The sequence below is a fragment of the Myotis nattereri genome (genome assembly GCF_964212035.1).
Source record: "Myotis nattereri genome assembly, chromosome: 8".
NCBI lineage: Eukaryota > Metazoa > Chordata > Mammalia > Chiroptera > Vespertilionidae > Myotis > Myotis nattereri.
The window spans coordinates 11,404,510-11,418,931 of record NC_138083.1 but is presented as its reverse complement, the minus strand read 5'-3'; the positions used below and the strand labels follow the sequence as shown (position 1 = coordinate 11,418,931).

The 14,422-nt window shown below is 50.8% G+C and overlaps 1 protein-coding gene across 1 annotated transcript in view; it reads right to left on the bottom strand.

The window, feature by feature from the left end:
* The window catches only part of ATP9A (ATPase phospholipid transporting 9A (putative)), a 120,216-nt gene that overhangs the window by 88,246 nt on the left and 17,548 nt on the right, over positions 1-14,422 (bottom strand). The window contains exons 2-3 of the mRNA XM_081096742.1: positions 1,957-2,101; positions 344-457 (exon numbers count right to left, since the gene is read on the bottom strand). Of these exons, the coding sequence (XP_080952868.1) occupies positions 344-457; positions 1,957-2,101 (259 nt within the window). The remainder of the gene's footprint in view (positions 1-343; positions 458-1,956; positions 2,102-14,422) is intronic.

Genomic DNA, 14,422 nt, shown 5'->3' with positions numbered 1-14,422 from the left:
TAGCATACACAGAGTAGGTAGAACATGGGGTCTCAGAAAACAATTCACACAGCAGTCCACAGAGACCGGGGCTTGGCCTCCCTCGTTTGCTGAGACGATGAATGACGGAGGAGCAGAGTGACAGAAGGAAGGAATGGCACAGAACTCACTATCGTCTGACCCTACTGATGTAGGAAATGGAGCTGCAACCTTAAAATAAATCTTGGGGGCGCCCAATGAGTTAGCTTGAGGGTGCCCTCTCCCTGAAAGGGCTACTCTCCTATTCCACATGCTAGAGCGAGAGAGACAAAGAGCTGTCTGTCCCCAAGCTCTGCGGTCACTGAGCAGACGGCGCGTTACTCACCAGGGGGACCCAGTAGGTGTAGAGCGCACCGAGTCTCATTTCAGGTACAAACTGGGAGCAGGCGAGGAGTAAGAAATAGAGGTTGAAAAAGTACTTGAACTGGTTGAACAGCACCTGGAATGTGGAGAGAAGAGAGAGGAGACATTCAAGGCTTATCTGATAGGATTGGGCAGGGTGAGTGGGAGGTGAATAATGTTTTAAAACTTTCCTACAGCCCTGGCGGTGGCTCAGTTGGTTGGAGCGTCATCCCGTACAACAAAAGGTTTCAGGTTTGATCCCCAGTGTGGGGCGTGCAGGAGGCAGCCGACCAATGGTTCTCTCTCATCACTGATGTTTCTATCAATCTCTCCCTCTCCCTTCCTCTCTGAAATCAATAAAAATATATTTAAAAAAAAGAAAAGAAAAGAAAATGACGAGTCTCTCCAAGGCTAAGGCGGTTAAGCGTGATCGCTGGGCCACTGCTCTGGCCCGGCCACGGGGACGCCGGTGGCCAGAATTCCAGAAGGCGTAGCTCCCAGAGGGAAGAGAGTGGTCACGTCTGCATCAGAATTCCCAGCAACAAGAAACAAACTTTTTCTTGAGTTAAGTTACTGAGATTTGGGGGAAGGGTGGGGAGGGCTGAGACAGCGAGCAATGAATGTAAATCAAAATCATCCTTAAAAACCATTCAGGGTGCGTGCAGGGTGGAAGGGGTCAATGGGGGAAAAAAGGGACATCTGTAATACTTTCAACAATACAGATAATTTTTAAAAAGAAAAACGGAAACTATGCAATTAAAACATTAAGAAGGCAGCAACTGTAGACTACCAAGGAAAGGTAATGGGATTCCATCGTTAGCCTATTCAGAGGTCAAAGAGCCTTGTGAATAAAGGTATAGACTCTGGTTAAAAGAAAAAAAGCATTCGAAGGGACCTTAAGCTACAGTATAATGCATGTGTGTGTCCGTATTATCTCACAATAAATCGAAGATAGTAACGTTTTTTCCTTTCCAGCATTGGAACTGGCTGCCGCTGCGGCTTCTATAGTCGATCAGTGTCTGGAGGCCACAGTGAATAAAAATCGGGTTTGATTTACGTGCGTCGGGGGAAGGTTGGAGGAGTACCTGTCCATGTATTTGTATAAGTTAATGGGAAGTGCTATGACTACAGAGTAACACACCAAGCAAACCAGAAAGTCATTAGCAAAAATGTTAGCAGAGCAAAAAATGTTCATAGAAATTCTTTGGGTGAAAGGATTAAAATGCACCTTTTTTCTCTCTCTCTATACTCTTATCCCCCAACTTTCCTGCAGCTAACTATGTGTTTCATGACGATGGGGGGAAATTTAAGCCCTGGGGCTTTCCGGGGTTCTGGTTATAATGCTAGGTCCCTGTAATATCTTTTTCTCTTACGCACAACACACTAAACAAGTAATAAATGTGAAGTTGACGTAACTGATCAGGTGGTCTCACAGCTGTGCGGACAGAGAGCAGCCACCGCCAGCGGTAACGGGCTGTGGAAAAGACAAGCGCGTGTTCACAAAACCTGCCACGGGGACCTCCTTCTAAGACTGGCACCACTGCGTGCATGTGGTGTGGGAAGAAAAAAACGGGTGTGGTCCCTGCCCATACGTACCCCAGGGAGAAAGGTGAAGAAGTTGTACTTCTGATTGTTGATGACATTTCGGGGGTACCTCTGATCCCTCTTCTCGGGGTGCCCCAGCCAGACCGTGCGGGGCCTGGGCTCTCCCCCACCGCAGCATCTCAGCCACTCACAGCACCTGCGGGAAAGACACGCCCACAGCGTCAAGGCCTCGCCCTCCTCGGCACTGGGCCCCCCGTGGGGCCGCATCCTCGGGGGAGAAGGGAAACAGAACCGCGGCTCCTAAGAAGCTGGGGTCGCAATCAAAGGTGCTCTGCCCCCAAGCCCAAATTATTTATTTCAAGAAACAGAATTCATCTTTCCACTGGCAAGATGGTCAGTGCTTCTGCACTGTACAGAGGAGGGAGAAAGCTCAGGAGAGTGGGTGCAGCCCCCGGGTTCGAGACGTGCGGGACAGCCGGGTCCGGCTCTGACCCGTGTCCGTCCTGTCCAACAGCCCTGCTGCTCGGGCTGCTGCTCACCCCGCGCCCCCTGCGGAAGGGCGGAGGGGCAGAGGCTGCCTTCCCCAGCGTCCCTTCAGCGGCACAGAAGGACGGAGACTCGCCCCGCGTGACCTGGACACGGGCCAGTGCACAAGCTGGAGGCGGGCCGGCCCGAGTGCCACCCACCTGGCCGTCCCGGTCACCCGCGCGCAAGCTAAGGGGACGCCTGGGAACGTGGCCGGCTCTGGTGAACAAAGCCACTCGGAGACACCCCCAAAAGGCAGTGTGTCTTTCCCGAGAGCTACAAGCCCTGGTGAGCACGGCAACAGGAACACCCCACGCTCCCCTCGCGGCCCGAACACACAGGCTGGCGGGAGGAACCCAGCCCGGCCGGCCGGCCCCGCGAGACATCCAGCAGAAGTGAAACCAGCCGGACGGGACTCACATAATTACTTGTCACGGAGGAACTCCCTTCTCCACTCGTCCTGCAGGCCAAGCAGACCCAGGTCAGGTGCTGGGGTCCAGGGCTGAGCAAACACAGTCCCGGGCATCAGGACCCCAAAGATTAGCAAGCCAGCAAGCTGCCTGCTCGGATGTTCAGAATTTCCACGCTGAAACTCGACGCTGCTGCTTAAAAATAGCCTCCTCGCTCCAGCGAACTGCTGCCCAGTACGGTGTGGCTCTGATAAGGGCGGCTTCGCTCCCAGAAACTCATTCGTGTTGGCGCCTCTTTAAGTCGTCCAACGGCCAGAGACACACAGAAGCCTCAAGGAGTCCAACCCCATTCCTGCTCTTGGGTGTGACTTACCCACATTGGCCATCCGTGGGCACTCTAAGTGTTGAATGAACGAGGGAGGGGCGGAGGGACGGAGTGTTGGTTCATTTAATAGGAAGCACACCCTTCCATTTGCAGAACCGGAAATTCTCTCCCCATCCTACAATAACCCTGTAATGATGGATCCCACCGCTGTCTGTTTGTACTGAAAGCTAAGGAATGAATTTAAGGGACTCACATACAGTCAGGCTGGCTGTTTATAGAAGTTTTGTCGGTTATGTTTTAGCAAGCTGCCAGGTTAAACTGCTTGTTACTTCACTGGCAGGGGCGTGCACGTGCCCAAAACAGCAGGACCGTCAGTGTGGCCTGCACTGTGGAGGCCAAAGACTGGAAGTAAACCTGACCAGTTGTCAAACCTGGCCGGTCATCAAACCTGACCAGTCATCAACCTGACCAGTGGTCAAACCTGACCGGTCATCAAACCTGGCTGTTAAATGAACAGGGAACGTCCACAAAATGGAATCCCAGCAATCTTTGAAGGCCGAGAGCTGCATGGGCCAGGTGGCCCTACTGAGAGATGCACTAAATTGAAAAGCCAGGAGCCCCGGCCTGTGTGACTCAGTTGGTTGAACGTTGTCTCAAGCACCGAGAGGTTGCTGGTTCGTTTCCCGGTCAGGGCGCAAGCCTGGGTTTCGGGCTCCATCCCCAGTAGGAGACAGGCAGGAGGCAGCTCTCCCTTCCTCTCTCTAAAATCAATAAAAACATATTTAAAAAAAAAAGAAAAGAAAAGGAAGGAGCTGAGAGGGATGTAGATACAGACTTACACAGGCAGAAAATCTCCTTGGTGGTCTGTCCATTCCCTGGGCTCTCTGTCTTAGGAATCAGCGAATTCGTTTTGTTTTATTTTACTTTGCTCAAGCCAGTTGGGCATCTGTTAACCACTACGCCAAACCTCCCATCTGACGGTCGTGTCTGCCACATGGCCGGGCCCTCCTTAAAGGTGTATCCCCAATGGGTTTATGTGTCTGAGATACTAAGCTTCCTAACAGTTCCCGCTGGGCGAGGATGCGGAGAAAAGGGAACCCGCGTGCACTGCTGGTGGGAATGCAGGCTGGTGCAGCCACTGTGGAAAACAGTATGGCGTTTCCTCAAAAAATTAAATATGGATCTGCCATGTGACCCAGTGATCCCACTCTTAGGAACATATCCTAAGAAACCCGAAGCACCAATCAGAAAGAAGCACCCCTATGTTCACAGCAGCACACAGAGCATTCCAGCATGACAGGAAGTTCTCCTGGACAGCGTTGCTTTCTCTCTCCCCTTTCAAGACACCTCCCCACCTGACTTTTTTATTTTTTATTTTTAGAAAGGGAGGAAAGGGGAGAGAGAAAAACACAGATGTGAGAGAGAAACACCGATCGGCTGCCTCTCGAACGCGCCCCAACCAGAGATCAAACCCACAACCTAGGTATGTGTCCTGACGGAGAATCAAGCCTGTGGTCCGTGGGACAATGCTCCAACCAACTGAGCCACACCGGCCGGGGCGTCCACCTGACTACTGAACCGATGTCAGTGCCAAAGAAGACAGACGAGGACATTGAAGGAAATTTCCTAAGCAGATTCCCAAACTTTAGCCATTTTCATACACAGGATTTCTGCGATATCCAACTACCTCTATTGTCTAAATCCGTGGTCAGCAACCGCGGCTCGCGAGCCACATGCGGCTCTTTGGCCCCTTGAGTGTGGCCACGAAGTTTCAATCGCACTGTAGGTGCGCGTCCGCACGTGGTACTTTCTGGAAGAGCCACACTCAAGGGGCCGCAGTTTGCCGACCACTAGTCTAAATTCACAATTTTGCCTAAGTCAGTGATTCCCAGTGGAGGTTAGCCACTGGTAGGTAGTAGGCAGAGCAGGCCAGGATGCTGCTCAACGTCCTCCAACTTACAGGACGGGACCCACGACAGAGGATGACCCGGCCCCCAAGTGTCAGCGGTGCCCAGGTCAGAACTCCATTTACATAAATGTATTTTAAGAGGTAACTTCATGTCCCTATCATAAATGGAAAACCAGCATCACACTTTGTCAGACAAAGAAGGCAAATACCAAAATCAATGCAATGATCAACGCAATGAGAAGCTAACGAGTCCAGCTAGATTCCCCCTGGACACAGCAGCTATGCCTGAAGCGGGGGCCAGGCTCGGGGCTACTTCTCCTCCCTGTAGCGCGGAGACAGCAGCAGGGTCAGCTGTTAAAAAGGGGGCCCTGCCAGGGTGAGCAATACTGACGGAAAACTGGAAAAGGAAGTGGGTATCTTCCTACCGTCTCAAAGTGATTTAGCTCCTGTCCCTGAGTTACTCTGACTATCACTGCAGCGTCTGGAAGCATATCTTGGGAACTAACGTCCTGCAGCAGAAGCCTTGGGCGTGGTGGCCAACTTACAGGTGACCAAGTTTCCCTCGGCCCGTCCAAACAGAAGAGGCGGTAGCGAGGCCCTTCTCAGCTTCTGGATTTATAACCTGCAAAGCTCTAGCTCTTCCCCTCCAGGCCGCTGCCAGACCCCCTCTGCCTGGTGGGTGGACTTCAGGCCCCTCCCCCTCCAAGGTCTGGGAGGAAGGCGCCCAGAGCTATGTTGTGACAGCTGTCACCTGGTGTCGTGGACTGCTACTGCCATTTCCTAATACCAAACGGAGCTGTCTGTCACATGCCAGGGCAAAGTAACTCCCACCCCACACCCCAGGCAGCCTCGGGACATGGCTGCGCCGCAGAATCCCTAAGAGGGAGAATTAATGGAGAGGCTGAAAAAGCAGTGACAGGCGAGAGCCACTGTTTCAACACAGCAGGACCACATGGACAGCGTGAGGAACACGCTAGGAAGACATCCCAGCCCTGCTCCACACCGGCTGTGCGCCTTCCAGCTACTCATCTGTGAGCCCATTTTCCCCCCTGTAAAAAGATAAGACCTGCCTTGCTGAGTTACTATGAGGATAAAGATTTTATACAGAAAAGGGATAGGACAGGACCTAGCACATAACAGGCATTCAATTAATAGTAGATACTGAGCCCTGGCCAGGTAGCTCAATTGGTTGGAACATCAGCCCAAAAGGTTGCAGGTTGGATCCCTGGTCAGGGCACATACAAGAATCAACCAATGGAGGCATAAAAAAAGTGGAACAAGTCAATGTTTCTCTCTCTCTCTCTCCCTCTCTCTAAAATCAATCAATCAATATATTTTTTAAAACAGTAGATATTACTTCTCGAGTTATTTTTCTAGATTTAAAAAAAAAAAAAAAACATGAAACAATTTTCTCACCTGTTACTATCAACAGCTATTCAACTAGGTTAAGATGTAAGGCTAGGCCCGGGCTCAGCATTGACCTATGAACCAGGAGGTCACCGTTCCATTCCCAGTCAGGGCTCATGCCCGGGATGCGGGCTCAATCCCCCGTGTGGGGCATGCAGGAGGCAGCCGATCCATGATTCTCCCTCATCATTGATGTTTCGATCTCTCTCTTCCTCTCCCTTCCTCTGAAATCAATAAAAATATAACAAAATAAAAATGTAAAAGATGTGAGGCTAGAGATAACTTAGTCTCACTGCTTCCAGCTTAGACCATTTAAACCAAGAAAAGCCAAACTAGATTTTTCTTATAAATTGACTCTAGAACAAACAAAGGTGATGACCGCTGACGTGCAGTGGTTTCACACGGCCGGGCCAACAACAAAGGTAAAGCAAATATTACAGGGGGAAGTGCCATGGCAACCGTGCTTCTGGAAAGGTGACTGCTGCAGCCAGGAGCCGGCCTCGGAGAAGGATCCCGCCCGCTCTCGGTGCGGGCAAGCGGCACCCACTCAGTGAGTATTTGCTGAGCTGCTGCGTGACGCACCAACCTTGCCGGCAGCCAGGGTCCAGGAAGTGACCGTCTCAATGTTGACACTGGGAAGGCCCAGGAAGAAAAACTGAGAGCAATATGGAAAAAATAGTCTACAGCATTGGGGGGTGGGAGGGACCCGGGGGAAGGGGGGCGGGGGGGTTGAGTTCCTCCCCCCCACCCCCCCGCCTGAGGATAAATTCTGACCCCCAAGGACAGTTGACAATGTCTAGAGGGCTGTTTGGTTGTCCCAAATGCAGGTGCAGGAAAGGGAGGTACTACTGGCATCTAGGGGGTGGAGGCCAGGGATGCTGCTAAACATCCTCCGACGCACAGGGCGGCACCACACAGAGGATGATCCAGCCCCAAATGTCAATCACCCCGATTTGCGACCCTGGTCCAGAGCAGCATCCTCCACGCATGTCTGCAATGATGGAAAGGTTCTATATCTGCCCTGTCAGAGAGCAGCCACGTAGCCACATGAGACTATCGAGTACTCAAAATGTAAAATTTAAATGTTATTCCCGCAATTTAAATAGCCACATATAACTAGTGCTTACCACATCGACTGCAGCTCTAGAGCAGCGGTTCTCAACCTGTGGGTCGCGACCCCTTTGGGGGTCAAACGACCCTTTCACAGGGGTCGCCTAAGACCATCAGAAAACACATACATAATTACATATTGTTTTTTGTGATTAATCACTACGCTTTAATTATGTTCAATTTGTAACAATGAAAATACATCCTGCATATCAGATATTTACATTACGATTCATAACAGTAGCAACATTACTGTTTGAAGTAGCAACGAAAATAATTTTATGGTTGGGGGTCACCACAACATGAGGAACTGTATTAAAGGGTCGTGGCATTAGGAAGGTTGAGAACCACTGTTCTAGAAGGATGTAACCCAAATTGCTAAGCACAGGTGCCTGGAGGGGAGAAAAGAAGGATGCTGGAAAAAGAGGAAGGGAGGTACAAAGCCAAACTTTTACTTCTTTGTTCTATAAACATCTCAGTGGCTAGGTGTGGTTTACTTAAGCAGGAGAATACAAATCTCAAGTTAGAAAGAATGCAAAGGAGGAAGTTAGGTCACTGATGTCAACCATATCTCTGGCCACAGGATGCTACTGGCTAGAGGAGAAATGGGACTATATCCATGAAAAAAGTCAAGGTGGCGATTTCTCTTTAAATGGAGAGCTCAGATCTTCTGACCTAGCACATCCACCTGGAGGGATGTATCCTAGGCAACTACAGGGACCGGTAAGCAACAGGAAACACACAAGGATGCTCACAGTAGCACTGAGAGAGCAAAACCTGGAGAGGCCCAGATGTCCATTATGGAGGGGCGCCCTGTACACTGAACCTGTGGCAATAAAAGAATGAGGTCACACACTGGCAGGTCCAGATCCAAGTGATGAAGTGGGGGGGAGAAAACGTAAAGCTAAAGATATGCAATTTAGTATGCTACTAGCAGCCCGGTGCACAAATTCGTGCACATGGAAAGGAAATTAATTAGAAGAAATAGTTTAATATTGCTATTGGCCCTTTCTCTATAATAGAAGTGTCAACCAAATTCACAATCAACAATGACAGATGGAAACACACACATGCAATTGGCACCAGCAAGAGCTTTATATGTATGGCGCATGCGTGAGTCAACTTAGCCTTTTATATATATAAAATAAACTTGCTTAATTAGACTGCTTTCTGATTTAGCTAAACTTTTTCCAGCCCAGTGAAGCGCATCAACTTCTCTTACAGGTAACTGTCAGCAACACAGCAGTAAATATCAACATGAAGCAGATGATTATTGTAGATCATGCAGGGAGAAGAAAGGGTAAAATATTTAACTGTAGCAGTGTTTGACTATATTCTGTGCAGTGAGAAAACCTGAAGTCATTTTCAAGGCCTACCATTTCTTACTTCTTTTCAGTCGGGTCAAGTTTCCAAGCTTTCTAAATCTCCATTTTCTGGCTAATGAAAAGAAAACAGGATTCCACCGAGTCTCCTATCTACCTTCACCAGGACTTTTGTGAGGATCAAATGAGATGAGGCACAGGAAAATGCTTCACAGACATTTGGTTAAAGTGTGAAATGTTTCCACCTGGCTATAAAGCAAGTCCTGTTCCTGGGCTGAAGAAACTGCAAGGAGGCTAGTCATCACTAGGGACAGGAAGCCAGGCATTGGCACATGATGTCATTACCAGACAGAGGGAAGGACACTTAGCATATTAGCCTTTTATTGAGAGAGATATTATAGTTAAAAGTACATGCTAATATACGTATGCCTGGGGGAAAATACTGGGAAGCAAATACACACACACACAGGTGGTTATTTCTAGTTCTCCTGGGAGAAGGGGGCAGGCGTAGATGGTGGGAACTGTCCCCTTTCCCTACTTCTCCTTCCTTATGTCTTCCCCTATTGGTCTCTTTCTGCCCAGCAGTGCACCTAGACTCACAGGGCGTCCCACCCCACTATGGCTCAATAATTACAGGCTCAAGTCCAAGCCTTTGACCTTTGCACCCCAGGTCCTCCATTAGCAAGCCACCGACTGAGCTAAGGCTGGTGAGCTCCGAATGCTGGTGCCCAGTCCTTCCCTCGCTGGTCCCTTTCACCAACTCCCAACCCCTCTGCAAGGATCATTCACACCGGACTTCCTGCGGAAAGCCCCCACCCCACCTACTTACCCTTCAAAACCCAACTCTGAGCTCTTCGCAAAGAGAAGAGGAAGCAGCTCTGAGCACCCCTACACTGTACTCGGTTTCTCTCTAGACAAGGACTGGCAAGCTGACATGTACAGAAGCCTAGCAAGCAACATAAGAGAATAAATAAATGAAAATGAACACCAGGCCTGTGGGATGGGGCACACTGTGGGAAGGAAGTGGCCGCCCCCAGCTCCTGCCAGGATATGTTCCTACATAAGCCCAGCACAACAGACCATCTGACTCTTCAAGACAGAGACGAAACATAAACTTGGATGTGCGAACACTCACTTTTTGGCAACTGGTGCAATTTTTAAATTTAATGCAAAGCAAAACCCATACTGAAATATCATTTTTTATTTAGCACGATGACCAAGATCAAAAAGTATAACCTGCACTGGTCAGTCCAGCCAAACAGATACTTTCATAGCTGGGAGGTGTCTAATTCAGGATTGCCTTGAGGGAGGGCAACTTGGTGATAACATCAAAATTATAAATGCACATTCACTCTGACTCGGTAAGTCCTCTTCAAGATATTCCCATATGGGGGAGTGGGGTGGAGGGCATCAAAGGGAAAAAAGGGGGGTATATCCGTAATACTTTTACAATAAAGATACATTTTTTAAAAAATACATGGCTTTTTTTTTTAATTGATTTCAGAGAGGAAGGGAGGGACAGATAGAAACATCAATGATGAGAGAGAATCATTGATCGGCTGCCTCCTGCATGCCCCCACTAGGGATGGAGCCCACAGCCCGGGCAGGTGCCCCTGATCGGAATCAAACCTAGGACCCTTCAGTCCACAGGCTGACGCTCTATCCACTGAGCCACACCAGCGAGGGCTACATGGGCTTTTTTAATAAATGCTTTAAAAGTCTTTAGAATGACCTTCTCAAATTGATGCGTGGTTGCCTCAGGAGGGGCTCGGGTAGCTGAACGGAGGGGGTGGGATGGCAGCTGAGTCTGCAATGTGCACACTTCTGTACCTTTTAAACACTGAACTACGGGACTTCGTGCTGATCAACTTTTAAATCTAGAAACGAACCCCCGCACCCGCCGCCCAAACAGCACACAGCTCTCAGTGTGCGGCCTCGGCTCCCAGCGTGAGCTCGTGGGTCAGGCCCGGTATACAGCAGGTGCTCATGCATGCTGGGAGGGCCGATGACGCTCCCAGGCCCCAGGCACCCAGCACGCGTGGACCTGCTGCCTTACCTCATGCATTTACAGTTGACCGAGGTCACTGGCTCACGGTTCTAAGACAGGTCTGGTGCCACAGCACCCAGCCAGCACCAGCAGCCCCCAAAATGCCAGAGAGTGGAATTAAGAGATTCCTCAGACACCAAAACAATAAGCAAGAACATCTTTAAAGCACTCAGTGTGGGCCCAGTGCTGCGGTGAAGTCCTCAATGTGAGTTACTTCCCTTGGTGCTCACAGTAGGCCTACATGCGCCTTGGCCGGTTTGGCTCAATGGTTAGAGCGTGGACCGCAGGGTCTCAGGATCAATTCCCAGGCAAAGGCACGTACCTCACTTGCAGCCTCGATCCCCGGCCTGGATCATGTGGGAAGGAACCAATGATGTTTCTCTCTCTCCCCTCCTTCCTCTCTTCCACTCTCTCTAAATATCAACGGAAACAAATCCTCAGGTGAGGATTAAAAAAAAAAAAAAAAAGGTCCGCTCAGCTGGTGTAGCTCAGTGGTTGAGCATCGACCTATGAACCAGGAGGTCAGGGTTCGATTCCTGGTCAGGGCACATGCCCAGATTGTGGGCTCAATCCCCAGTGTGGGGTGTGCAGGAGGCAGCCAGTCAATGATTGATAAAAAATACACACACACACACACACACACACACACATATTTTTAAGGAATGCTTTATTTTAAAAAAGAATGGTCCTACAGGCGGTGCTCACAGATGGAGAAATGGCCTCAGACTGTCCTCCAGCTGGCCCAGCGGCCTAAACCACAGCCTTTGGAGACCTCAGCCCACGGCAGACTATGAGAGCCGCCTCTGGATCACCCAGACAGCCACCTACAGAAAATCCAATGACAGGGACACAGCAAGGGTCCCAGTGACACCTGGCTCCTCCCTCCACCCCACTGGTAGCCTTAGCAACAGCGAACACTGCGACTGTGCTTTCGTGGGCCACGTGGGCCACGGCTTTGGGATCTCCGCACTCTACACGCACCAACTCACCGAGTCCCGGAAGCGCTGGGCACCGTAGCCATGCCCACGTCAGAGAAGTGCACTCACATGCCAGGGTCCTATAGCCGGTCGTACTTGCACAGAGGCGGTCCTGCTTAAACCCACATACTCAACCCCTCAGCGCCCCAGCAGCCCACCCTGGCCTTGGGGAGCCACCACCGTGTTAGTAACCTTTTTCCTTCCCAGATCCGGCTCCTCCCTGTTCCCATGGAGACCAGGGCAGCGCCACGGCCACACGCGCCCCACCTCGGGTGTGGCTTTGGCGCTGAGACAGCCCCAGGACGGCCATGGGAGGTGTTTCCTGGGAAGGTGCTGGGGGTCTGGGCAATGACAGCTCACAGGCGGGCACTCACCAGGTAGCATGGTCCCACCTTTTCTGATGATGGTGCCGCAGGGGATGCCACCCTGGGCTCCAACCATCATGCTGCCCGCCTCCACCCTTGGCAGGGAAGGCGGACAGTCTGCTCGTGGCCCTGCGGTCTGCACACAGCTTCATCATGAGAAACGACATGCAGACTTTCTTCTATTCATTCAACAAAGAAGGCTCAGCCTCTCAAACACGTCTTGCGTAACTACCACCACACACACCACCACGAGGGGCTACGGTCACCCGGCCCATCCACAGAGCCTGAATTGTGTCCTCAGTCGACCACAGGCCCGTCCTCCACCCCCACCACCTCGCTCATTAATAAGCAGGAAGCCCAGTGGTGGACAGAGGAAGGAAAGCACATGCTTTTACTTCTTTCTCTCTCTCAGACGTTCCCAATGTTGTGGGCATGCACTGAGCATAAGCAAAACTAAAATGGCTGGTGGGGGCATCGCCCACACCCTAACCCTAGTACGTGGGGCGATTCTGGGTCTCACAGGGAGTAAAACGAGGGAGGCCTTGCAGAAAGCCCTAGAACGCCCCGTGGTCCATTTAACCCACTGGCCTTAGAGTCTAGCCTATGAAAATCCTCAAAAGGAATTAAGTTCACGCATCAAGCCATCCTCTCTAGCCCGGCCAGTGTGGCTCAGCGGTTGAGCGTCAACCTATGAACCAGGAGGTCACGGTTTGATTCCCGGTCAGGGCACATACCCAGGTTGTGGGCTCTATCTCCAGTGTATGCAGGAAGCAGCCAATCAGTGATTCTTTCTCATCACTGATGTTTCTACCTCTCTCTCCGCCTCTCCTTTTCTCTCTGAAATCAATGATTAAAAAAAAAAAAAAGATATCTTCTCTAGACTAAGTCTAACTTATAATGGTAAAAATGAACTGAAATCATGTCATTGATAGGCATTCAATAAAAATACAGATAGAAGGTAACATACCTCAATGTTAACAAGAGGACGGAGGGCTTTCAATAATTCTAGCTACTGCATCTTTAAGTTTTCTATAACAGGAACCACTACTTTTTAAAAAAGAAATTATTTTCATCGTGGAAAAAAACAAAACTCTAGAGCTTGAAAGTCGCTGCAGGGCCCCAGAGCTGGGGAGAGTGCTCAGGCACGGCTCCAAGTGGGGCAGGTCCCTCCTGGGCCACCCCGGGCCTCTCTGCTTGGCAGGGCGTCGTCTGGCTTGCCCTGGTCCCCCAAGCTGCTGGTGCCATCATTTGGCACAAAACGGCCCACTGCTCCTCAGGGGGTTGTTCCTGACTACCTGACAAAGGCCCAGCCCCAGTCTTCACTGCCTGAAGATGTCAGAAATCTTGGTGAGGCAGCAGAAGTTGCTGGGAGCCCTGAGGACTGCAACAGCGGCAGCTACAGCCGAGCAGCAAATCTGGGATCGATTTGAGATCTGTGACCCAGGCCTGGGACAAGCTGCTTCTGTGGCTAATTCCTTAAAGCAACAGGCTGAGTGATGAGAAAGGGGGAGGGAGGGGAAGGATGGAGGAGAGGGAGGGAGGGGGGTGGGGGGAGAGGCCTCCCTTTTCCTTCTGTGCAGAAGGTTGCTCCATTGCTTCTCTGCCTTCTGGCCCCAACACTCCGCACACACCTGCACCGAGAGCCCGCCGTGCGCCCCGCACACCACCCACACCCCACAGGAATTAGGAACCCGGAGTCCCTTGGGGACTTTAATGTTTTCAAATAAAACTAAGGGCACTGGAAGCAGGCAGGCTGGCTGGAACTGTGGCTCCTACTCCTCATCATTCACTCAGCGAGTATTAACTGAGCACCTACTACGTGCCAGAATCCGTGCGGAGCTCCGGAACATGTAAACAAGACAGAGGAAGGCGCTATTTTATGTGCGGTTCTGCGGGGCCATGAGCAGAGCTGTTTGGCGAAAGTCCTGCTGCAGATGGCGCTCTTCCCACCCCAAACAGGTGCCTGCTGGGGTCTCGGGGTCTGCGTTCCCCTGTGTGTCTTTGGGGTGAGGCTGCTTTGGAGGGCCAGCCTTCAGAACGGAAACATTGTTTAAAAAATGAAAACAGGAATCCATTTGTGGAACTACAGGGCCCGGGGTTAAGTAAATTAGCGAAGTCTTTTC